Raw genomic sequence first — 27757 nt, forward strand, 5'->3', positions numbered from 1 at the left:
AAAATGTCTCTGAAGAACAGTTTCTATCACATATCATTACACATTGTAGCACCACACGGTTAATAGACCCATCTACGTCTACACTTACCTATATTCATTGTTGTATATGGAGGTGTATAAAAATCAATACATCTGAAAAATAATTTAAGGTTGGTATATTATAAAACATTCTGTATATTATGTTTAAAAATTAAATAAACTCTCTTATTGTTTTATGTCATAAACTATTGAGACTGTGTTTTGGCTTTTAAAACATTTTAAATCAACACCTATTCATAAATATTACTTATTGACTGCGAAACTTCTGGCCTACATTACTTCTACCCGAAAATCAGTCTATCTACGTTCGATCGTCGTTGGCTTGTGGAGAGACTTCGTGTATTCGTGCCGTATCGATGATTCCTCTTAAAATAATATCACATCAATGCAATCACCGCAAACGTTACCTACAAGTCAGTACCTACCGGCGATTCCTTAATCACAAACTACCAAACTTAGTGTCAGCCTCCCGAATGGCTCCATACATAACGCTTCCTTACTACCCGATTAACTGTTGGTGATCATTCGAATGATGGCGTGCAGTGTTTAACTCAAGACGGTAACAAATAAGTACGCATTAATTCGATAAGTTAAGTGAAAAGTACATTGTTAATTTTGTTTACGAGTCGTGTTAAAATGAGTCTACGCACATAATATAGACATATAAATATAGAGGTAATGAAGTTATTTTTATTCAATCGAATTGTAGATTTGTGAGATGGATGGTACATTGATCTCAAACTCATGAGCTCCAAGGTAATGATAGACATCATAAGTAAAATGATTACGACGTAGGACACAATGTTAATTGGACGGAGACAATGTATAAAACGCTTTACAAATGTTAAAATTGTGCGTCATTGTAAACGTTACTTGACTGACTTTCGACAATCGCAGACCTTAGTGTAATTAGCTCTCCTTGCGCGGAAGTCCTCCGAAATATATGTAAATTAAATGTACAATAATTAATAATGCCCGTTAAGCTCACAGTCGATGGTAAAATAATATCTTATGAAAATTATATAAAAATATTACGTGCTCATATATGTTTAACATAATCGAAGATATGTTACAGCTTCAAGTCATAAATAAAGTGGTAAAACGTTTAAGATGTTCATAAAGTCCTTTTGTAAACAAAAAAGAAACAAAATTCACTTAAGCCCTAATTTATCACATTTGACCTGGTTAGCACACGCATATGTACATCAAACGTTGCTGTGCTCAGTATATTTTATAATCTGATTTAAAATTATTTTATATTAGAGTTAAAATGTATGTTACATGAACAGATAATATAAATAATACCACACCAACATTAAACACTACGAGAATTCAAAATAATGAACCACTCAAAGTTGCTTTTAATTTTGGAATATCGAAACGGTTTATATTATAAAACTGGCCTTAGAATACACTTCGGGATACAAACGCACGCACACTTTGAGTGGTTTATGACCTTAAACCTATAAGACACTAAATTACACCACAACATCAATAACTACCGCTGAATAATATAATTATAAAAACAGTCAACATCAATTTTGAATAATATTTATATTATAAATTTGACATAATGGCAAAATATCTACATTATACACAGTGTGAATGTATCATTATATTATCCCAATAGTAAGGTATAAACTCGTTCAGAGAAAATACGAAAACTGATCGTTGTCATCCGAGACGAAGGCTAACTAGCTACGTATAGTCAAACAATTGGTGAGCCGACTACTGACTGAAAGCTGGCTTAGGTAAAACCTGATCATCCAAAATGAAAAGTGAATTACTAATTATCATAGATCAGTTTTCGTCGTTACTTTGATAGCAATTAGAGTATTTCATTAATAAAAATAAAAAATTCAGAGTATTGCTTCTCGTTTATACTAAAAGTTTTCGATTACCTACTTTATTTATTATATCCCTCTGGCAAAGTCACTATTATATATTCAATATATATATATATATATACCATACATTTTATATTTAACTGTATATTGTATAACAATGAACAAATAAAAACGTTTAAAACGTTTAAATCATCTGCTAAAAACCGGTCTATTACAACAGTAATAACTAACCCCCTTATTCATAGACGTTTTTTATCGAACGATCGAGTAAGGCTGTGATAACAAGTCTGTTTCTCAGTGCTGACGGCATGGCAGTCTTCGCAGTGCGTAGACGTTGTGATTGGCTAATATTGAAATACAACAATAATAACCAATCACAACGGCTATCTATATTGGGCACTGAGAAACAGGCTTGTTATCACAGCTTTACTTCGTCCTTAGATAAAAACGTTTATGAATAAGGGGGTAAATCAATTAGACTATATTAAAGTTCTTCATTTAATATTATCTGTTTATTTCGTTGCATTGACTACTTAATATAACTGTTTTATTAATGTAGGCAAAATAATCTTATAAAAATATGTTTAGTCCTGTCAGTATAAGTAACTATTGCAAACACAACCCTCGCTCGCATTTCAAAAAAAATACATCGAGAAAATAATATATACACAACTTCTTCCCTTATCCTATTTAATTGACTGCGGAGTATGTGTTAAATAAAATAAATATATAATAATATGTTGTCATCCAGTAAAAAAAAACACGGCAGATGTTACATCTCTGTGTAAAATTTATTTGAGTGAATTGTGAAGTGTAAAATATCTAGATATACAAAATATCACAATATCGGCAGTTATTATTACTTTATGTATGTTAATAAAATGTCTGTGTTTGATGAAATGCGAGCAAAGATGTTTTTTTAATATAACAATACCAAGAATCTTCTTTTTAGTGCACGTGAGAGAATTTCTCTCAGTTGTGAACAGGTAGTGTTCGTCATAAAGATTAAATTAACGGAACCCTGCAATGATAGACTTCATGGTATTGAAAGCTAAAACAAGATGTGTAAAACAATCAATAATAATTAATTTACCTACTTCAATGTTTACTTTTATGAGGTACATATTTTGGCACAGAGAGATTTCTTAAAACTATTAATTTATACGTATGTAAATCTAATTGTTACATAACGTATTTTAAATTACATAAAACATTTTTCGATGTTCTAAAACTTGTTTGACTGGTCTTAATCATACAAATCACAGTTTTTGCATTCTCCCACTAATCTATCGTCGCGACTACCAATTTTCTACTTCCGTTTCATTGGAATGAATATTCTTAAAATAGGCAGACATACAAAATATGGCAAACAAACATAGCTTTAACATCTCTTATTAACTGGACTGCATTTCCCTTGTTCTTTTTTTTTATCATTTCAAAAGCGATAGCTTCAAAACTCATGCCAAAAAGCAAATATTGAGTACTTGGCCCCTCACCAAAGAAATGCTCTAAGTCTTGCGATCATACGTTATGAATCGAATTTATTAGCAATAAATTGAAGACTTTGGCTTTTTAAAATGATGAGAGACAAGCAAATAAAGTTACGTACACAAGCCAGTCAGAAACAACATACCCGATATTAAGATAAATTAATTCTCAACAAGAAGGTAGTCCAATTTATTGCAGAAACTATTAAATTTTCCTTCCGTTCCATGACGTTTGCGGGCATCAACGCCAGCTTCAAAGTGCGAAATGAAACTGGTACTAAAGAGTTATGACTATAGTTCAACGGCAAACAAAAATAAGAAGTAGGTATCAATTCATTATTTGCTATTAGAATCAATATATTAAATTATTAAGTTATATATAAAACACTCCAAAATGAAAATTGACCTGTAAATTTCTAATTAAACCTGCTTAAGTATATCCATAATTAGGTTGTAAAGTTTAAAAAACATTTTTAAAAAATATTCCGATTTACTGCTTTAATATGACTCGGTCATTAACTATAGAGGTATGCGAAGATTTGAAACAGGACGGCGCGTTCCAGCATTCGAAGATCAGCGTGTATTGTGAACGTGAGTCGTGAGATGCTTCGAGAGGTAATCGGCGCGGGCGAAGCACTTGCCACACGCCTCGCAGTGGTACGGTCTCTCGCCCGTGTGGATCCGAAGGTGCCGGGTCAAATCGCTCTTGCCGCCAAACGCTCTGCCGCAGAACAAACACACAAACGGACGCTCGCCTGTGTGCTTCCGGACATGTAATTTCAGATTCTCCTTCGATCGTACACATTTCCCGCAGAAGGGACAGGCGAATCTTCGTTCTCTGTCTCGTTGTCTTTCATCGCTTTGCATAAACCCTAAGATCCCAGAATGTGAACTGGAACTCTCATGTTTGCTATCGGCTCGTGACTCGTTCTCTGAACTGTCGGCCATCGAGCTGACACTGGCGAAAGTCACGGGAATACGCCTTCTTTCCTCAGACGTATCGCGTTTAGTTTCACTTTCGACGCCAGAGGTACGACAGTCAGCAGAATCGTCAACTGTAACAATTGAATCCGCGGGGCCATTGGAATCGACGGTACTGTCTTGTTCGGCATCCCGTATTGGATCTGCCGGACTTCTGACGCCGTCAGTTCTTTTCTTTTTCATGGACAAATCCATTTCACCACATTGCCCTATCAATGCTTCGTTTGTACTGGAAACATGGTCAGTGCCCTCTGGAACATCTGTGTTTTTTGTGTGAAGTCTTTCTAAAGTGTGGTTGAGACGATGCTTCTTGAATGACTTAAGATAACGGAATTGCATTCCGCATACGTCGCAAGTGAAGAGTTTGTCAGCAGGGAGTCGCGCTCTATGGTTTTGCTCTCTATGCTTTACGTAGGCGGATCTGTATCTGTAGCTCTGGCCACACTGCTCGCAGACGAATGGCTTGTCTTCGCAAGACGTCTGCGAAGCGTGTTGCAGAGCCGCGTGGCGTTCCAACAGCCATGTTGATGGGAAGGAGGCTAGACACACGCCACATCGGCGCCTCTCGGAGTGCATTAAATGTCTGCTGGGATAAGCCATACAGTCATCTGAGAGGTACCTGCGGAGGCGACAGGCCTGCAGCGCGAGCAGCGGCGACCACAGCGGCAGCGCCGTCGGGCTGCGCGGCGGGATCGGGCTCGGGATGCTCGGCACGCAAGACATGTCCAGGCACATCTACAACAGACCAAATCATTTCGGTGCATTTATAATACGAGAACATATTATGGTAAACAATAAATTCAACTTTGATTTATGACGTACCTGTACGGGTAAAATGTGGGTAAATGAGTTAATAAATAAAAAGAGTTGTTTTGTAATGATTGTAGAGCTTTTATTTGTCAAAATTGTATTTTTACAGCTATGATATGCTTATATTTGTTTCAAAAGTTACATTGATCAACAGCGATGGGTCTCTGTTTTGACTGTTGCACAATTGACAAAATATTTCACCGTTTGATCCTCGGTTCCTTTTGATATACTGTAACCATCTTTTAACAAAACTTTACTGCTCTTTGTTACATTATGAACTATTAATAATGTTAAGGCAAAACAGATTTTTCTATTCTAAAATGTCAACAATGATGTTAAATAAAACAGCTTACGAAAAATAATCATAAGTTTCACTGACGAAGAAACAACGATTAATTATTAAGCTCTATAAATAAAGTGGACCTACATTATTTGAACTTGTGCTTAAATTATTTTATAATAGCATAATATGAATGGTCAAACCGGCTAACAATAACGCGATTCGACAACATGATTCTGTATACACGTAGCCTTCATTTCACTCACAATACGTTGAATATTATGCTACTATAAACATTAGTCACGAAAGTTTTACACTAAATAATTTATATTAACACATTATAATCATTAAAACAAATTGTACCAATATACAATAATTAATATACCTACAGGAACTTAGAAAAATTGCAATATAAGTTCTATATTTAGGTATGCCACTTAAAAAAAAAATGGTAATTTAAATACAATTAACCAGTTCACGGTCCCGTTGCTTCCTAACATGATCTCTTCGGACGCAACTAATAGTATTATCTAACACTATACGAAATAAACCTATTGTTAGGTATATTGGTCGTGAAAATAACTTAGCACTGGTTCTTCTTAACATCACGAGATTGGAATGCGCTATCTACGGAGATGTCGTGGCGCGGCGTAGTCGTTGCGACTAGCAACTAGCAACGCGACAGTTCAAGGAGATCGTTGCTGCATCACAATACGTATCAAACGACTGGACAGAGGAAATTGCGCTAATCACATATCATAACGCAACTTACAATTTTCACCATAAAAATTACACGTTTTCTCTATCCGCTACATATACTATGTATATTCCGTGATTTGCAGCCTTTATATAAGTCTTGTATAGGCAAGAGGCACTCTAAATATAAAACTGTGGTCACAATTTATTATATAAAAATGAATCTACTTCGTATCTATTTGAATCCATGAAATGTTTCGTGCTAGTGTTTCCTTAAAATTTATGCTATGCTCAGGTAGGTGTTAAAAACGAAAAACTACATAAAATATAGGTACCGTCGTACCATGTTCTCAACATATACGTATATAGTATTTGTGCTAACGGCGTGTAATCTCTGCAAGGACGTGGCAACAAGTAGTAAATGTTAAAATTTGAATAACTGCACTTGAGGGTATCGTCTATTGCTCATGCGTGTCACATGTATCTGTAACTCGTAATTATGTCACTAACATTCACCACACTGCCTATGTACACGTAAATACATAGATATATAGATATATATAATTCTATTATTATTATTACTCCATTAATAAATAGTACCTCTGAAAGTTAGGAAACAAAATAGCATTTTAAACGGCATTCTGTACTATAAAAACTATCTGATAAAAACTCGTACAAATTTGTTAATTCACATCATCATTAATCATTTATTTATTGCTATTATTTATTTGTGTAAATTGTAAATATTCAATCTTTCTTAAAATAAGAAGAGGAACATTAATCAAGGTTTCAATATTGCTACAAAGATTGGTAACGTTCGACTCTGTAAATAAAAACGAGTGCAGCTTTTCAAATAGCAACATTGTTGTCTCATATTACATATTTTTTCCAACATTTAAACATTTTCAAATACTAGCTCCGGGAAGTAGCGCATCTACCAATCTATTACCTAAAATGCCTTTAAATATCGTGTGATTTTTAACAATAGACCAAATTTTTTTTTAGTTTTCCGCATCAATTTCATATCAAGTAAATTCGCTAACTTTACACAGAATTAGGTATTAAAAAAAACAATGTTACCAATCAAACAGATACGTGATATTGGTAGGTATTTAAATTCATTTGAATCTGGGCATAGGGGCGGCTAGAATCTGAATTTGTATTTAGACTGCTTAAAGTAAATAAATTTAAATACCCAGGGGTGAATGGAATGTTTTAGTTGTTTCAAACCGCACATTCTTCTCATTCACGATAACAAGCAATATCGTAACTATTGACAAAACAAAAGATAGATCTAATTATTATTACCACGTGCAACTGGAAGAGCTTTCCTAAGGACACTACCACATCATTTATTCATTACTTATTTATCGTAACATACTGTCGAATCAAAATAAACTAAGTCATAAAATATTTTGATATCCTACGGTACTCACGGCGACCACGTTATATGAATTTTTACAAAAAAATCGTAAATACTTTTATAAAATTACTTACGCAATATCGGTGGCATCCCAAATTAAAAATTATTAGTAGACTGGAATCATTTTGGAATGTTAGGCGTTTGATAGTAGACACGAAAGCAGAATTTTGAATAACATTCTCGTTGAAAGACAAATTCTTATTTCATCCATCTCTGAAGGCACTAACTAGACAGGTGATATGAATTAATGACATGTAACATTATAGCTTATAAAAGCCTTATAAGTCTAGAGGAAATGAGAAATGTGTTAATGGGTAGTATGTTAGTGTCTTTAGATTTGGTCTAAGTCACTAAATTTCTAAACGATGCCTAAAACTTAAAAAGTAATAGTGAGATCTTGGTTTTAAAAAATATAAATTTCATACAAGTAAAGTCATAACCGCAATCTAATTTAACGTACCTAGTCTTTCAAATGACTGTAAAACTTAATTTTATTTTCTTTACGAACACACCATCACTGAGAAAAGTTACCTAACTATAAGCGTCTGCCTTCCTTAACTATGTTTTATTTTTTGAAATAATTAATAATAAAACTTTAATAAATTTCGACGCCAGACATAATGTACTAAAATTTCAAATGACAGTCTGAGATCTATATTTTAACTCCCAGATGTTGCAACCTTATGTTTATATAGTATCACAGATCTTTTCCTTAATTTACAGTAATACTTTCTTTTGATAAAACCCCAATTATCAATTAAACTCCTAATTAAAGATATTATTAAAACGCCTACATTCAAATAGAAACCAATAAAATAATTTATTAAACGTATATTTTTGTATACACCTTTTTTCATACCCCAAAGTAATATTTTTACTATTTGTAATTTTATGATATTTTTGACAAATAAAAATGATATGTTTCTAGACCGAATGATTGTTAATGGTTAGGTTAGACTATCGACTAGTAATATGTATTGTAAATATTTCAATAAAGCGCAATTTTATTTTCGCCTCGTAAATAGAAATAAAGGGTCCAGCCATAGAGTACCGTGGACAACTCAAAAAGAAATACGAATATTTTTTCAATCCAACTTACATACTAAAGTGAGCCGACATCCAATCAGTACCAAATCAAAGCTTTAGATATAATACATATTTTCATACACTCTGTTGTGATGCACAGTAAAATAAGTCCAGAGAAAAAAAACAAATGTTATATAAAAGACTGAGCCTGATAAATGAAGCCTACGTCTAAGATTGTATGGTAAATAAAATTATGGTGTCATTGTAAAATAACCTGATTTTACGATCCATAAAATATCCCTGTATTTGACTCTGTTGAATTTATTGAACACAATTATTATTGAAGAAATTCAAATACATTATATCTTATGATTCCATTAACAATCTCTAGTTGCGATTATATTAACGTGGAACATTTGTAATTATATTTGTTGACAACAGATATATATATTGTTTAATAAAATTGAGCCATTGTTCATATCCAATTACAAATGCAGTGGAACTTTTATTCGAACCCCAGGCCGATACGCAGATGTATGAATATATTGTCACAATATTGAAGCATTTGACCGATATTTAGAAATTTAGCAAATCATAATATTTTTTCTGTTTTCTACATTATTGAAAGTAACAAAATATCTCCAAAACACTTAATTTCAATTCATTTAAAATAGGTACCTATGCAATATACTAGGTTGGGTCTATGCAATATACAATCTAATGCTTGTTAATAAAATATGCCGTCACGAAAACATTTTCTAGAAATTAAAGAATCAAAACAGACTATAAAAATAAGAAGACATATTTTATTTCAATTATATAGATACAAAAGTAAGTATAGGCACATGACGTTTACTTTTATTTTTTGAAAATGGGCCTTATTTTTTGCTCCTCCTAACCATAAATTTAGCAAACAGGCATTCAACAAATATGAAGCAGTGTTTGTTGTTAACCCGTCAATATATTTATCGGTGTCGGTACAGCTGCCGATAAGTCGGTACTTACTGAATTTTATCCCTTATGGATAATGTAAAGCGACATTACATCATTTCCGTTTAACGATTTTGAACCTTATTGGGGCTTTAGAAGTAATAAATCACCGTACCAATCGACATTAAAAAATACAACCATAAGTAATTTGTATTTGAATTTCCTCGAGAAACAATGTGGTCCTGCAGTACGAAAATAGATAGAACAATTTATACATACCTATAGATATGGTACCATGCCCCCTTAATCCTATTAACATATTATTTAGGTTTTGTCAAATTTGATCTTGATGTCGAGATGCGTCATTAATACAGATATAGGAAAAAAGAGGCATAGTGTTCGAACAAAACGGCGCTTAAAGCTTTGATTCCCATGATCACACTTCCACAACCCTCCCCGTGTTACCAAATACAGAACTACCGAAGCGTTTACATTCTAATAAATTTCCTAAAAATCCGATATTATCAAACTATATGTTATTTACATTTATATGTCGTAATATTGCTTTTGAATTACCTCAGGGGAGCGTGCGTCATAACTTCGAAAGACATAAAATTAGTAAAAATCTCAAATCCCTAACTTTATAATTATTACGAACTATTTTGAGTGCATTATTTCGTATGTTTTCTAATAATAATAATTAAAGCACTCATTATCAATCTTCAATTTTGTTTATAAAATGAACTCTGACACAAAACTACTTTAGTAAATACGCAAGTCTCTAATGATTATGTCAGCTCTAAAGTAATACGATATCTTACAATTTCATTTCTGCAAAGTTTTTTAATGGCAACAAAACTCGAAACGAAGCTTTCTCCAATATTTTAAAAGTAATAAAAACAGATAATGATAAAACAATAAAATAAGCAAACAAATTATACGAAGCTGTATTTTATTTCTTCGCTATGAAACAAAATAGGAAGTTTTACTTCTCTAGTTAACTTTGGCTATGCCGTGTAAGTGACCCATCGAAAAGAGTCCGTCATTATCTAAAGCATACAGAAAGCACCTAATTCCAAAAGTTTTATTTGACAAACAAGCAAACCAAAATGAACAACCGACCAGCTTTCTGAAAATAAATCTAAGAAGTAACAACTTTAGTGTCAATTATCTATTAGTGAAATATCAAATATTATTCATATCATTCAGATCACAGTTGCGGCATTTAAATCACATTCTTAAATAATTACAACATATTGTCCTCCATTTGTTCATTCGACCATCACTTTGCTAACCATTGACTATTTCCAACAATAGTGTATACTGTTGGTTAATATATTATCGAAGGCTAATTGGACACTATTCGGATCCCATACTCATTGATGCGGGCTTTCTTCTTCCGTGTCGACGGGACTCGGGGATAGAAACTTCCGCGCATATTTGGGATAATGAGTTTTTTCATGAGCCTTCAATATAGTGGACCGGGAGAATGTTTTGCCGCACAAACCACACCGAAAGGGCCGTTCACCTAAAATTTAAAAAAATTAACCATGAACAAACATCTACATATTTACAAATATTATTTTATTAAATTCAGTGTTAGTATTTAAATATGAAAATTATATAAATATGATATAGATCAAAAATATTAAATAATTGAGATGCTTAACTCACCTGTATGAACTCTACAATGATCTTTCATATGATGCCTCAACTTGAACGCTTTCCCACAAAATTCGCACTTGAAAGGCCGGTCACCCGTGTGAACCGGCAAATGTGCTATTAACGATGACACGTCTGGAAAACTCTTGCCGCAAAACTTGCACAACACCACGTTCCCGGGCTCCACGGGTCCGATGTCCAAATCTAGCGGAGATTCTTCAGCGTGCATCGCCATGTACGGAGGCTCGTTATATTGTCCTATCAGCGGCAGCCCCATGGGCCTGCCTAGAATGGCATCGCGGTACTTGAGCGTATCTAGCGTGTGCGTCGTCAATATATGCCTGGTCAGTTTGCTCTGGTGGGGGAACGCTGCACCGCAGTGCATGCAAACGAAACCTCTGTCCCCCTCCTCAACACGTCCCCTACCGGACCCTTCGTACTCCTGCAACCACAAAAAAGAACATCAACTTCTTTTTTCTCTTGTTCCTTTTTCACACGGACCAAAATGTGTGTGCATAATTTCTACCACTACGTTACTAAATTGAGATGCAGTCTCGATAAATTTTTACTTTCCACTATCTAAGTAAGAAGTTGACGCTCATTTTTGCCCAAAAATGTGCAGGAGTGACCCGGGAGCCGGCCACGCGTAATGCCTTGTTGTTTAGCAACGCGCGCGCGTACTGAATCTGGGATTCGTACTGTACTGTGTAACGTATGCATGTACGAGTATATGGCCAAAGTTTAAATAAAAAAAAAACTGCTCAAAATATATATCAAACAAATGAATGGATATAAAAATGATGGCCAACAAAATGAAGGTCAACTTCTTGACAGCAAGGCATAGTACTCGATGTTCAAAATAGCGCAGCATATCAAACAAGCATGCATGTAACAAATCAACTTCATCATGACACACCCACACGAAACAAAATTAATATTGATTGCAAACTTTAACGGAAAACAAATATTGCCATCAATGCTACTGAACTTGTACCAGTTACTACTGATTTATATTCTGACCAAATGGTAGTAACAGCAAACATAAATAAAGCATTATGTCAAATACTTTCACTGGAATTCAGTGGCCAATAATATAATCATAATTCAAACATCTAGGAGTTGAATTAAGTATTATTTACAAAAATATACATACATACACATATTTTATGTTTTGGAGATATATTAATCAAATAAACAATATTTTTAAGAATCATTAAGCTAACTATACAGTTAGACATCATTAAGGGATTACACTCTCCTGAGTGACATATATAAAAAGGAAAAATATGGTACACTTACATACAATCTACATCATTATGTATGGCATATTAATGTCAAAAACTATCATGCAACACAAAATAACTCTCTCGATACCCTCACATACTATCTCAAACATCACATAAATACTATATACACAGCATGCACATCCATTAAAATTACAGAAATAAAATATGTTATGTTTTTATAAAAACGCAACACATATTTCTATAGATATTATAGTAATCACATGTCAGTCCATATTACAATATTGGAATTATTTCAATGAAAGAAATATATTTGTAACAATAAATACATTACAGAGAAAAATCATGTGATAACTTTAAAACCAAATCTACAACAACAAGACATTTCTCAACATCAATAACATACCGATTCATGTTGGAGTCGATACTCCGAAGAAGATTCTCCAAGTTTTTCTTCTGCACTTCTCTCCCAATCTACTAATTCTTTTTTCAAGGACTGGAACAGCGGTAAGAAAGGCTATTATTTAATAGTACAACCTATTATCTCAATAATTCTATAAATTACAATAGGTGGGTAGTAGGAAAGATAATAAGTGAAACAATTTTAAAACAATAATTATTCATTGTAACTAAATTGTGGATAACTAGATTTATTACTGATTGTAAATGAAATTTTCTTGTAGAACATTTCAATTAAATCAATTCATTTTATGTCAAATGAGGAAAAGTTTGACTGGGATAAACCTCCCACTACTTTATATTTTCCCAGGGATAAAAGTAACCTATTGTATTCAGGAGTAATGTTCCTTCCTATCATGAAAGAATATTCAACATCAGTTTTGTAATTCCTGAGAATAGCCAGTTCAAAGAAATAAACTCTTTCACTTTTATATTATTATTAGTATAGATGCTGTCAAATAAAAATTAACAAAATCAAATTGCATTTTATTTTGAGTTTACCTAAATTTCAAACACATATAGACAAATAAATGCTTAATTATTTAATTATTCTTACCAGAGGTGCTTGTTGAACAGGTGGAAGTCCAGATGGGCCTGGAATGGGCTCGCTTCTAGGACTTGGCAGTGAAGGATGCGATGGATGGGGCAGCCCTGGGTGTGGTATGGTGTTTAGAACACTTAGCCGCTCTACAGGAGAGTATCTTGCACCGAGGACACTACTATGACTGTTTATAGTCATGTTTATACCTGAAAATATAAGAAAAACAATAAAGAAATTGTGGTCTCATTTGCAAATTTCGTATGGGATTGAGTATGGAGTACCTACCTAAGTTATATCATTAAAACGGTCTTTGCATAACAACGGTAATGATAAGTGGTTGCAATGTTTATTGAAATAATTATTTAGGAAAAAGTAATCTTTCTGAGTATAATAATCAATTTTAAACGGAGAAAACAATGTTAGAAATATACGTGCGAACAAAATCATTTTTGAAACCATCTTTGGACGAAATACCATTGTAATACGTGAGTAATATAATTCAAAGTAAGTATATGATAAAACAAAATCTTTTATTTAAGTTCATTAGATAAAATAAAACTTAAAAAAATAAACAAAAGAATATAGAAGCCAAAACTCAAAACAAAATTATAGAAAATGACAACTGACAATCTAAACTTCAAATTAAATGTTTCAAAAAGGACATTGACACTTGTCAGTCTAGGGTTGTAACGTATAATAATAGATTAGGTATGTACTTATAAAAGTAATAAAAAAAATGTTTCTAAGTTTCTTAATTTGTAAATAGGTATCTGACTGAGAAATCCTACACTTTGCCAATAGTGTGGTTATTGTTTCAATTGATATATTTTAAATTTTCCCCGAACGGAAATGACATATTTCGCAATCGAATGATTGCGCAAATAGATTCTTGCGATATTTAATGACTTTTGCGGTTGGATTCTGTTTAAATTAAAGAAAATTGAAAAGCTATTCTGAAAGCAATGAATGTTATTAAAGTCGATTTTTCGAAAGAAATCCCCCGGATGAGATGCTACTGAATGTCTGACGCTCAGTATTAACTACTTACATCTTCATGATTACTTATATATTATTTCATATAGAAAACTTGTTTCACGAAACGCGGTTATGCGATAACATTTATGATATATTTTTGAGTACAATATGATTCCATAAATAACTAATTCATTAAAATCTTAAAAAGTCATTACAATATTATCGTAATACCAACATTATAATTAATGTTTGTAAGTAGGCAGTGGGTAATAACATAATATTATTATGCAATAAGTATCTACATCGCGCTTTATAACAATACGTAGTGACCATAAAGTGTTCTAACATTACATTATAAAGCGGACATTGGGAAGATTGTCATATAAAATTTTGCGCACATTTGATGGTTACTTAATTTATCATGAAATAGCAAAACAGTTATGTAAAATGCTTCTTATTTTTTTAAATTTTTGTATTAATACATAAGGACACTGCGACATCTTGTCAAACAGCTTGTCCTGAAATCCAGTCCTTAACTAACTCTACTATTTAATGTCTTTGATTGACAATAATAATACGAATACGTACCAACATTTTCATTCTGAGCTCCATTTGATCTTATTGAGACAGAATCATCTTCAGGCGAAGACGAACGCATCGGTTCATCGGGTGGTTCATCTTTAGGCAAAGGAGGGTGCGTGGGTGTAGGATTTTCCGTTGAAGTTTCAGTTCTAAATCGCCGTACAGACAATAATGGAGATATTCTCGAAGGCGATGTTTCTGTTGTCTCTCTTTGATCTCGTATATCTCGGGGATCCCTTGGATCCCGGACTTCACGTAAATCTCGAGGTTCACGTATTTCTCTAGCTTCTCTGAGATCTCTATGTTCCCGTAATTCTCGGGACTCTCTTAAGTCGCGAGCGTCTCGCGGCTCCCTTATTTCTCTGAGATCGCGAGGCTCCCTCATTTCACGGGATTCTCTTTGTTCCCTATGCTCTCGGGATTCTCTAGGTTCCCGCGTGTGGCTCTCCCTTGAGTCACGACTCTCTTTACTTTCTCTATCACGTGAGTCTTTTATGTCGCGTCTTTCATCTTTTTCCCGGTTTTCTCTGCCATCTAATCTATCATGCAACTCAGGACACTCTTTGGTGTCTTGACCTTGGCACTCATCCATCGGTTCCGGGACACTTCGTGTATCAATTCCTGCTGCGCTTAATGTCGTCATTTCAGCTAATCCTTTGACCTGTAATCATACAAAGGAAATAGTCAAAAAAAAAATTAATTCGCTTAAGCCAATACGCGTTATAATAGAAAGTATTATACATCAGCGTAAGTTACATAGGTATGCTATGAAAGTTATGATACTTTTGTTAACCTAGTATGACACTAAACTAGGCACTTATAGGTAGATTTATCAATTTACCTATAGGTGTATAAAATATCTTTAATTATTTAAAATATAATATTAAATTCTTGTGGGAAACGCGTGGGAACGTAGATTTACTTACGATGTTTTTATTTGCTGTTAAAATCAACGATAATAGGTAATTAATGCACTCGTAATTTTTTTATGTCACAAGTGCGCGCCCTAAATGGTATCAAACCCACGATCTTTGTCTTATCCTTAACATTACGCCTAAGTGAATATTGAATTCTAGGCCATAATATTATGTTATGTTCTTATGCTAACCTGTCTGACAAATTTGTTTATGTTAGTATCTATCTTCTTACATTTTGTATAGCTTTGCTTTTTGATATTTATGTTGCCTTCCTTTTTAATTTTGTATCAATCTACGGCAACTTGTTTTCTTAGCCAAAATTGGTAGCGTACTCATTAAACCCCTATAACATTACTTATTAATTACACCTACTTATCTTCTCCGACATGCGAAAACAAAGTGAATCCATAATGAAGGATTATTTAAAAGCTACCTGTAGGCTCTCGGCGGTTTTTAGAAGAGCAGGCAGCTGACAATACTGGACGTTAACTTCGCCCTTGTACATGAAGTCGACGAGGGTGCGCAATTCTTCTAGGCCGACGTCCTTGAGAATCACGATTGGGTGACGTGACGGGTGGTCCACGAACAGCGAACGGAAGTACGATGAACACGCAGAGAGCACTACCTGAAATGTACAATTTTTTTTTGTTAGAGGTCAACAATCAACGTCATTATTTTTTTTATAGATTTTAACAGTCAGTTACTTTATAAACCCTAATAGTAGAAGCTATAAGATTAGACACCACAGGAAAGTCGCTAAAGTAAAAGCTATAAGATTTGCCACAACACAATCGTCGTAATTAAAGCAAAAATAACAGTAACGAACTGTATTATTAATCAAGAAACTGGCCGTAATTCTCCGTCTCTCATTCTTAAGTCATTCAATGAAAAGGCCACAATTAATAAAAATAATCGAAACGATACGTAAAGAATATGCAATTATTCCTGTTAATTTTATCGCTTTTAAATTACTTAAGTATGTCTAAAAGTGACGAAAGCTGTATGGTGTCATGTTAATTAGCAGAGTTTTCATTAACAATCAAAGTTTTTATTGTCCGTCAGTTAAACAAATAGCTCGTCTTGTTTTTAAGATGTTAAAAATAACCCTAAGTCTAGCCAAATCATAACTAGCTAAAACAAAGTACCAAATGTTAGTAATGGCATTTGTTTAAGCCCCATAGCTATAATCGAAACTACACAATGTAAATATAGCTATAGGTTTCGTTTACGGAAATAAACTTTGGATATTACTGCCCCACAATATTTCTTAGTTTACGACTGATTATAATGCCTATTAATCTTGAAATTATAACAAACTTTTACTGTATAACAATGCGGTGTAGTAAAATTAAACGTAGCTGGTATTGTACACGTGCCTTAACACGACGCCATAATAATTACACTAATAAAAATACTGCTCTTATTAACTAAATAATATGTGTATGCATATTTACTAGTATTAGTATCTTCATTTTATAAAACTAAATATTAGTTAAATATACACTGTTTGGACAACGTACTAGTTATCCGTTTGTATTTTGCAGTAAGCTAGAGTTCAAGTCCTTTAGTGTAGTAATGAGTAAACGTACTATAAATTTAGAATACTGAGCTAATACTATTTAATTATCCTGTGTCTATAAGATAAATACTATATTCAATAGTATTAGGAAGCAGTAAAGTTCGTGAGTGTGTATTTAAGTAGACGAGAATTTCTTTAAACAACTGAACCGATTCCGACTTATTGTACTAATAGGAAGCAGCATTGCCCTGTGGTAAAGTGTAGCATAAAACATTTAAAGGCAACCTTAGACGCCATTGGCTACGTTTTAGGTTATTTCGGTAACGGACCTAAACATGAGCCGTGCCACGTGTAGAATCTATGGAAGAATAAAATCTTATTAATCGTAATTGCATCCAACTTAATCATCATTGATATAAAATTTCTTGATAGCAGGATGTTTTTGAGATCTATCGCCATGTCATCGAGCCTGCATTTATACCAGCCCGTAATCTTCAGCTTGCCTTCATAAAATTATTCCACCGGCCATCAATCGACGAAAGCGTTAATTCTCGTCGATTGTGATGTTTGCCTACGAAGCCAGCGGGAGCAAGCTGGCTATTCTCAAAATACACAAGAATAAGTCAATATTACAGACATTTGGTATTGTACCGCTCTAATGTTGATTTCTATAAAGGTTTTTTTTTATGGGAGAGGGAGCAAGTGAGCCATTGGGTCATCGGATAGTAAGTGGCCTGTAAACATATACGATACCAAAAGTATCACTGACCAATATTTTTCTAGAACATCTAAATCGTACCATTCTTAGACATCTAAGAATTACAGAGTACAGGTGAAAGCTGCTCGTGCCAATACTCCGCCACGAAGGTTAATACCAAACTTTTGAATCGATTCATAGTATATAAAAGAATTTGAACGTAGTACATATTAACTGCATGGTGAAACTACAAAAAGTTTTTTTTTAATTGTTACCTTATGAGCCCTTATGGAGGCGCCCTCGGAGCATGCAAGCGTGACGTCCACCAAACTTTCGTCGTGCAGCAACTGGCTGAATACTCCCAGCAGGTTGCTCTGATGATTGTTCCACCTTAGGCAATAGTGCTCACTTCCCATGTCTGAGCTAGCTCCCGCCGCTGTAATATAAACATTCCTACATGAATTTTACCTCCTTGTATTTTCATTTAGTACTTGATTTATAGTATGCATTAGATTTTCTAGAAAACATCAATTATGCATTATTCTTTGTTACACAAATTTTTGCGCCCAGTAGAATAAAAAATCATTTGGTGAACACCCTAATGGTGGCACGATATAATTTGCGGGAGAGAGCATTAGATTAGAACCTCTAACATTCCTTTCTGTTTTGCATTCACTTTTCGTCGAAATGTCGGATCTGTAGGTCGCGTAAGCTCATGTCTGCATAGAGAAATGTTACATTTTGTTCGTGGTTTGTGAATTAACTAACAAAACTAAGGATACTTAGTATAAATTCTACAAAAGCAATGCACCTGTACTTATTTATTTTAACCTACTTATTTATTTATTTTAAAATTTACTTAACTCGTATATTTTTTTATTCTTTATTTATGGGTTTTATTTTATATAAATGGAAAATGTAATTGCGACTTATTTAACTTAATAATATTATATCCCATAGTTTATTTTTAATAAACACACTTTACAATCATATACGTTTTAAAGTTTATGCTAACAAAGGAGCTAACGGTCCACACGATACGAAGTGGTCGGCTTCGCCCATTATAAACTCCCGCTTTTTTACAGTAATGGTAGATGCACTGGCGCGACAAAAGTAAAGGATTTGGTACAAAACTCAACAGCTAAGAATCACTGCACGTCTGTTTTATATAAGATCATGTCACTACCCAAGACGAGTCAGCCCATTATAGTTGTAAACAAACGTAGAGACAAGCTGTACGATTTTACAATAGGTAGTCAATGGTTATGTGTAGGTAGATATTTATTCCACATATTTACTAACTACTACAACGTAGGTAATACGTCGCTTAGTCAACACCGCGTAAGTCTTAAAAGTTTGGAACCGAGTTAAAAGTTTGTGAGTTTTGTGTCTTTTACAAAATAGGAAGGAAGGAACAAAACTTTTCAATATAAAATTCAAAGAGAGCAATATCGTAATTATGTTTTGTAATATAATTAGCTAAATAGTATACTGCTCGAACAATGAACACAAGACGAGTTGCCCTGTTCGATTTTTTTTTGTTTTTGTGTTGTTTTAGCTAACCGTAAAATAAAATATATACCGCTATACACAGAGTGTCGACATGTAGATCAACAAAAACGTGCAAATCTTCCCTAAAATTACTAATAGTGATTTCATACTTATTAAAAAGTCCAAGAAAAATTATACACTTGCAATAAAAGTTATTTTTCTTTTTTTATTCTCCTACAAATACGCTCCAATTACGACAATAATTATTATAATTGAACGCCACTAACGGATGTCATTTCTTAAAATTTAATTTAAAATCCTTAATGTTATAACATTGAAGCACATTTTAGTATTTTTATGAGGATAATACCATCTACGCAGGTGATATATATTACATAATATTTATAGAGAAGTAAACATAAATTTAAGCGGCGATAGCCTAGTTGGGTGTGGAACGGACTGCCAAGACGAATGTCCGCAGGTTCAAATCCCAAGGGCACACACACCTCTGACTTTACTAAAAAATCATGTGTGTATTTTTGTGAATTTATCGTTCGCTTTAACGGTGAAGGAAAACATCGTGAGGCAACCTGCACATCTGAGAAGTTCTCTATAGGAATTTCGAAGGTGTGTGAAGTCTACCAATCCGCACAAGGCCAGCGTGGTGGACTAAAGCCTAATTCCTCTCAGTAGTAGAGGAGGCCCGTGCTCAGCAGTGGGCAAGTATATAATACAGGGCTGATATTTTATTATATATAAACATAAATTTATAGGCAGTTATCACTGGAAGTATAATTCAGATTGTGAAGATTCTTTTACTAGTAAATAGAAAGCGACACTAGGCCCTAGTTTTTTTTTTATCCACGACCCGCATTTTAACGTGGTTTGAGTCGTGGATATAAATCAGTGAGATAATAAATTGATAACAATATCGTATCATTTTAAACAGATGCAATTTCTAGAAGATTTGAATTGTATAAGGTAGATAAATAATATTCCCAAATTATTTAGTATAATGTAGAGACCGCAATATGTGCCGATTTATAGAATCGATTAAATTAGAGAAGAACAATAAATAAATGCATATATGTACAAAAAAATACCAAACATGATTCTAAGGTACAATATAATGAGTGGTGGTATTGTGCATGTATTAGTGCGCGTTTCTAATAAGTTTTCAAAACTTGCATATATATGGAGGGCTTATTAGAGAATAGCGGATAATTCACCTATTAGTATTATTGTAATATTTTATAAAATTAATGGTGGACATTTATACGGTAAATTTTCGACACTATTTTACATGCGATTACATGCAAAATATAATAAATATATCTCATTAAAAGCGACAATAGCACAAAGATTTGTATTAAAAAGTAGGAACTGATATTTCCAATATCAATATTATAAAGAAGAGTGGATGTCTAGTGGGGGATCTTGCTATCACCTTCGCACGCCTACAGTGTAGTGGCGATGACATCAAAATATATACAAGGTGCATACTTATTACTTGTTTCACCAAATATAAAGGGGTTTTTAAATTAATATTTTTATCGTGTTAGATTAAAAAACTATTAGGAATTTTATTCGTTTGGTTAATTTAGCCCAAAATATCTTTAGGCCTGAAAGATGTTTCTTACAGTGTTTATGATTATAGTTTGTGAAAAGATATATACTTAAACAAATTGTAAATATTATTTGTATGATTTTTTTATGGAAAGTGATTATGACACTTACATACCCCGCAGCACCAAGGGTATTAGCGGTGTTGACACCAGAGATATATGTTATTTTGCGTCTACAAATCACTAATAATAAAAACCAAAACTGTCACTTCACATCAGGCCTGTAAGATAGTGAAACCGATTTGAGCGGATTCGTTCTTTAATACTGTTGATAAAACGAATAAACACGACTTTACACGTATAAAAGTTATTTACTGGCAAAAATTATAATAAAATTAAAAATATAATTGATTAAAGTAAAGTAAATATTCCCAGAAATCAATAGAATATTTTACCTCAGGATCAGTATATTAACTGATCGCATTATACGAATGAAGTTTAGCCGATAACTCGAATCGGTGCTCTTTATAATATAACCTAAAATAAATACATTTAAATTTACCACTATTAAGGTAACGAAGTAAAATCGTTTTATAAATCTTTAGTTTTCCTTATTTGGATGACTGATAAATTATAATGATTTATGGAATGTAATATATAAATATTATTTAAAATTTTCTATTTCATAATTAAATTTATTTAAGACAATAACAGTAAAATCACACTTCTAATTAAATTACATAATTTGTGATTAATTCAAAAAATAATATTATCTAACACGTGTATTTTTCCTTATCAGCTTAAAGGCCTATTTTATGCACGAGTCAGAATCATTATCATTAACCGCCAGAATCACGTAAAATGTGACACGAGTCAATCAAGTCAATTCATCGATTGTATCAACCTGGTTTTTTTGGGGCCTGTGGTATCAACATAGTTAGGTAGATTAATTTTATAAAAAATATAATATAAAAAAGTTGAGTTAGTGCATGTCTTTATATTAAATATATTATTCAAAATCAGATAAGGTCAAATTTAAAAATGAGTTGTGGGGACGATGTGACATACACAATAGAAAGATCAGATATCTCTACAAATAAGTTTTATTTACTCGACGCATCCAAAGCGCTAATTGCAGCGTTTACCAAGAGCATGTTCAGGAGCCGGAACTGTCAGATTCTCTAATGAGTACAAAATGCCATTATACTGTTGTATATTTCTGTGATTACAGTTTCGCGCCTACACGCGCGATGATAAATATAGTTGCGGGAGTACCTACCTAGTGTTTATAAGTAGGCGTTGGTGCGCACACGCGTGCGTTGCGGCCGCGACGCAGTCAAGATCAAGGGCGCGCGCGATTGCGCAAGAGTTGGCGGTCGCACCGCACTGCAACTCAGTGTGATGTCATCGGGCCGTCTGCGTCCCCCCACTCCTCGCTCTCGCATCACACGCCCGTTCTAAAGGCCTCGGACGCGGAACATTCTATTTTTAATTTTTTGACCGTACGTATTGTGTGTGGCTATTATGTTATGTCTGGTTGGCTTAATAGCAATTTTTATTGAAGTAGGTCCAGCCCACGGTGGTCCGTCGTTATCTGTCAGATAACAGAGACTGACTAGCGCGGTTGTTCTTTTTGTTAATGTTTTAGAACGAAAAGGAAAAAATATAATGAGTTCACTATTTAATATTTAGGTTTACTACCACTGGAAATAAAATCAGCAATGTAATATTTCCGGTATGTTCTTAAGCAAATGAAATAAATCTACAAGCATCTATTCGTTTTACTGCGGGGGAATATAAAAAAATATATTCGTTATCTTTACAGCGTCCGTAAGCTGATTTTGATAACAATATCTACTTTCTTAGCATGCATTTGATAAAAATGCAATATACTGTCGCTATCTCAGTTATCACATCAGGCACTGCAAGGTAAAGGCACATTTTTGTTTATCGTTCTCATATACCTACAATATATTTGCCTAACAAGTGGCAGTTATGCAGAATTTTATATAATAAAATTTGTATTCCGAGCTAGAAATAAAATGCATGGGAGATACGACTAACTTGGGTTTAATTAATTATTAAAATGTTTAGGCAGCTTGTGGCTTATGTACTTACTAAAAGAACATATCTAGAAGTTTGCGAAAAATAACAACTATCGGCGCAGGGGCAAGCACGACTACAATACAAAGGTGACATAGGGAAGTGTATCTACTTTACGAATATCTAATTGAATTTTATAAGTCAATATATAATATAACTTAACTCTAAGTACAACTAATTTCTTTTACAAAATGACGAGACTCAAGTTATATTACATGACGCTCAGTATATTTTATATCTTTTTATAAATGATCTATGCCGATAATACTTCTATAGAACAAATAGCTAAATATTATAAGGAATTCTAGAACATTTATTACACTCCATTCATTAGCCCCTTCCATCCACACCCACAAATATATGAACCAAACAATACATGTGCAATTGGTAACCGCATATAAAATTAATCGGACATCTGTACAAACACTATTATGTTTTTAAATAACAATAGACTTCGATGTCCGTAATATCACATAGGAAGTGAAAATGTGAAGTCTATAGAAGCTATAATATAGTCGTGAAGTTAGCCAGTAATGTTGCCACAACCATGTGCGACCTTCATCGCACAATAGTGTTGTGAATACATTTAAGGGAGTGGACATATGATAGACCGATGCAACTGAGCCTTCTACGCATGACAGATGTACATTGTCACCTCGAACGTTCGAGAAATAAAATAGGAATCAAGTAGCAATAGTTTTTACGTCTGTTAATCTAATAATATTACCCTATATACTCGAGATTTTATATGAGAAATGTATAAAATCACAAAAATTACATAGCGATCTCATTTGTTTTGAACAGCTATAATTACTGATGATATATTGGTAATAAGTAGTTTTACTAATATTCGATGATTATTTCCAATAAATTCCTATTTATTGAAATAAAATCGAAAATTATTTTAATTCTGCATAAATAGTGTGACACTATCTTAAATAGTGCAATACGCATGAAGCGTGATTCTAATTTGAGAGATTATAAATGTGAGGTGTTCACAATAACAACTGATGTAAGGAAATATGTCGTACGAGTTTAATACTATGCAATTAAGGTTTACCATTATTATATGACTTTGAAAACTTATCTGTACTTAGTAAATAAATATTAAAATTGCAATGTATATTAAGACTAAAATTTCAGTCACAATTATGATTCCTTTGTCTGAATAAATATTTATAAAACATGATTAAAACACAAAAATTTGAGACTCGAGAAAATTTATTCCCGTAATCAAATTGATAAGATTAATTCTAGATAAAGCCGGACAACTTACGTACAATGCAACGATCTCTCATCGTCCTTTAAAATGCGATACTACTTCGAAAATAGCAAGACAATCATGATTACTAACAACGAATAGTGTTGTCAATAGATATCTTCCTCATTAGTGAGGACCGCAGTGAGGTTAAGGTAATTACGCATCCTGAAAGTGCAGTGTGGATGTAGCCTTACGTTACACGCGCAGATCACCGTGCGCAGCGTGGGGATCAAGGTCGTACTGCGAAATAACGCATACGCCCGCTGCACGCTCGCGATATCTTCGCGTTTGCCTTCTGTACGGTTTGTTGCTAGTCACATGGTAACGCATAAAGGTGATTTATATAATGCAGGTGCTTATTAAAGATTTTATACTTTAAAACAATAGTCGTTGCATTGATTGCATATTTTCCTTATTAATGTGAGTTTATTACTTGGATTGGTACTTCCGTAAAGATCGCTTTATCTGCAATATATGGCAACGTTTTTTCAAGTTGTGTGTGATACGGTATTATCGTATACCCGATCCTTTGACCAAGTTGATTAACTATTAAGAGACGATTTGGAAGGTCAATGTATTTTAACAGTTATTTTATATGCGGAAAAAACGTCAAGTCTCCGATAAATAACGAATTATTAGCGAGAGCCGTGTCCACCATGCTTTTTTACATTCGTTAACGCTAACGTTATATATGAGAATGGCATATCCTACCAATAGACTTATCGATAGAATATGTCATTTTCATACGTTTGTTCTGTTTTCTCTAAGCGCTAATGATTATAGAAAAGCATTTTGGCTACAACCCAGGATCATCAATGAACCTTATAAAGTTCAATATCAATGATTACGATAAATAGTTTCTATATATTAGTAAAACCTGTTAGTAAATGAATGAGAAAACTTGAGGTTTTTATCAACGGTGAACCTGAAGCTGACTGTAGTACTATAACGTATACAACATCATATTCTCTTTGTTTTATCTTTTTCCAACTGTATTTATCCAGTTTATGAATTGCTCATTTACATATTAATGTCACCCAGTGGCAGCGTAGGTACATGGGCTGCTTACTGGGCGATATTTGATTCAATTTTCGATTCTTATACTTGATTTATATTACTTGTTCGATTTGGGATCTACTAGATAGAGATGACGTCTGACATGCCACAAAAATCCACACTAGGCCATCGTGGTGGAATAAAGCCTAAATCCTCTCTGTAGTTGGAGGGTAGAGAAAAGCCTAAATCATCTGAGCAGTTGGAGGTGCGTGCCCAGCTGCGGGATAATATATAAAACAGGGGCTGATTTTATTTATTATTATATGCGACAAAAAAAAGCGAATTCCAATATGCATCATATACAAAAAACGTATGTTGTGTGGAATCCAAATCAAAGTAGGAATAGGGCCATTTTAAAGTTGAGAACAGTGCTTTACATATAGATTACTTACAGTGCTTCGATACTGTCTTTTGATAAAAAATGCAATTACAAATTTCCCCAAACAATTTATTGGTCTTCGCCTGTGTCAAAAAAGCAAAGATTAACAATGCAACCAGTGCACTCACGCAAAATTTTATAATGCCAATAACATTCAATATTGTATGAATTTTAAATATCGTGCAAGCCGGTGTGTCGGCATTACATCCGGTCGCGCCTAATACCTATAGCGATAAATTTAGTTTTACAACAGATGCTTAGACACGCCGAGGACTACGGCTTTGCTTAAACTACACTTCAAACATCTTTACACTTGGGTATATCTGACTAGGTTTTCCTAGTGACATTGCTTGTTTAACAGACTTTCGTGGGATTCTAAATATAATTGTGGGTTTTTCGAGAATAATAGTCGCTTAAATTTGGAAATTAAGCGCTGAAAAATTCCTTACAAATTTTCAGCGCTTAATTAATAATAAACATAAAAATATATTCACGAACTTTGATCTTTATATTATGAATATTGATAAGAAGTAAATTAGGAAGCGCTACACTTTAGAAAACTAGCATTTAACCATGATTTACAAATTGCATGGCACTTACATTGTAATTTTGTTCCGATAAAGACAAACGAACATTACAGAATGCGGCTCAAAAATACTTGTAATAAAATTAATTGTTAATTAATAATTTGGCCAAATGCAACAGATTTCCGTTACCTCATTGTCGGTAGGTGACTCATTAGTAGTCATTCGACAAAAGCAATAAAGTTGAAGATTTCAACACGAATTTGTTATTTTTCAATTTCCTAATCCAACACACAATGCCGGCATATTTAAGTAGGTAAGATTAAGATTTGATTTTAGGTGGGACCGAATGTTACTCACGGCTCTACCCGCGTGGAAGCCCATTATCGGAAAGCTCTACATTTTTGGTAAAATAACCCATTAATCAGGACGTGTCTATATTCGTGCGAAATTTAATTCAATACTGCTATAATGTATCCGCACATATTGGACATTTTTCGTATATTTAATAATTGGTGAGATAAATACCAATTTTAGGTTGCGCATAAATATTGTCAACAACCGCACCAGATACATGTATAAATCGCAAAAATAGTCTTATTTTGTTTTATAAAATAATTATGCTATATGGACATTTAAACTAAATTAGTAATTACCATTTGTTTTGTGCGTGTTATGTAACTATTGACAGCGTCTGCGCAAAAACTTAAGGTTTAGAACCAAGTTTGATACGCTTCTTGCGTGTACGCCACCTAGATATTAAAAAAAAACTATAATTATAAATAAATTTTAAAAAGCACGCAAAATTTTACTCATTTCCAGATTTTTTTATATATATATTCTTTAATTCCATTATTTTACATACTGTTTTGGTAATTAAATTAGTCGCGAATTGCACAAACGAATTAGCAACATTTTATGAAACTAGTTTGTGACATAAAGCTGTAAAATTGTTACAGCAAACTGGTTTTTCAGACTTTGTTGCTTCTAAACATTGCGACCTAATGATTTACGGTCAAATTTTCTCTTTTTGCAACAATAATTTTAATTTAATTTCAAAGCATAAACATCAGTTTGTAACCATCCTTACTATGTTCTTCTTTAGATCTACCAATATTATATAAATGTGAAAGTGATTTTTTCTTCTTTTTCATGCGGCAAACAGCAACGGGTGGACCATATTTTGAACACACGTGTAAACTGAATGACTTATTTTTCTTATTCCTATAAAGCTATGCTAGGATTTATATTCATCTTTTTGGT

At 33.4% G+C, this 27757-nt stretch overlaps 1 protein-coding gene across 4 annotated transcripts; it reads right to left on the bottom strand.

Moving 5' to 3' along the window:
* Positions 1–2355: 2355 nt before the first annotated feature.
* Positions 2356–22473, bottom strand: LOC115444064 (zinc finger protein 37). 4 transcript variants are annotated; one of them, XM_037440718.1, is made up of 7 exons: positions 22451–22473; positions 18391–18551; positions 16333–16524; positions 14989–15643; positions 13441–13631; positions 12832–12942; positions 2356–5089 (listed from the first exon to the last, which is right to left on the bottom strand). In XM_037440718.1, exons 2-7 carry the CDS (start codon positions 18529–18531, stop codon positions 3947–3949), a joined length of 2433 nt encoding a protein of 810 aa, XP_037296615.1. In that variant the 5' UTR covers positions 18532–18551; positions 22451–22473; the 3' UTR covers positions 2356–3946. The 4 variants fall into 4 exon arrangements, with proteins under 4 accessions (XP_037296615.1, XP_030025549.2, XP_030025551.2 ...); XM_030169691.2 differs by lacking the exons at positions 2356–5089; positions 22451–22473 and adding exons at positions 5222–11047; positions 11194–11623 and having other exon boundaries at positions 12832–12921; XM_030169690.2 differs by lacking the exons at positions 2356–5089; positions 22451–22473 and adding exons at positions 5222–11047; positions 11194–11623.
* Positions 22474–27757: the final 5284 nt, after the last annotated feature.

This window comes from Manduca sexta, chromosome 20, assembly GCF_014839805.1.
Source record: "Manduca sexta isolate Smith_Timp_Sample1 chromosome 20, JHU_Msex_v1.0, whole genome shotgun sequence".
NCBI classification, from domain to species: Eukaryota; Metazoa; Arthropoda; class Insecta; order Lepidoptera; family Sphingidae; genus Manduca; species Manduca sexta.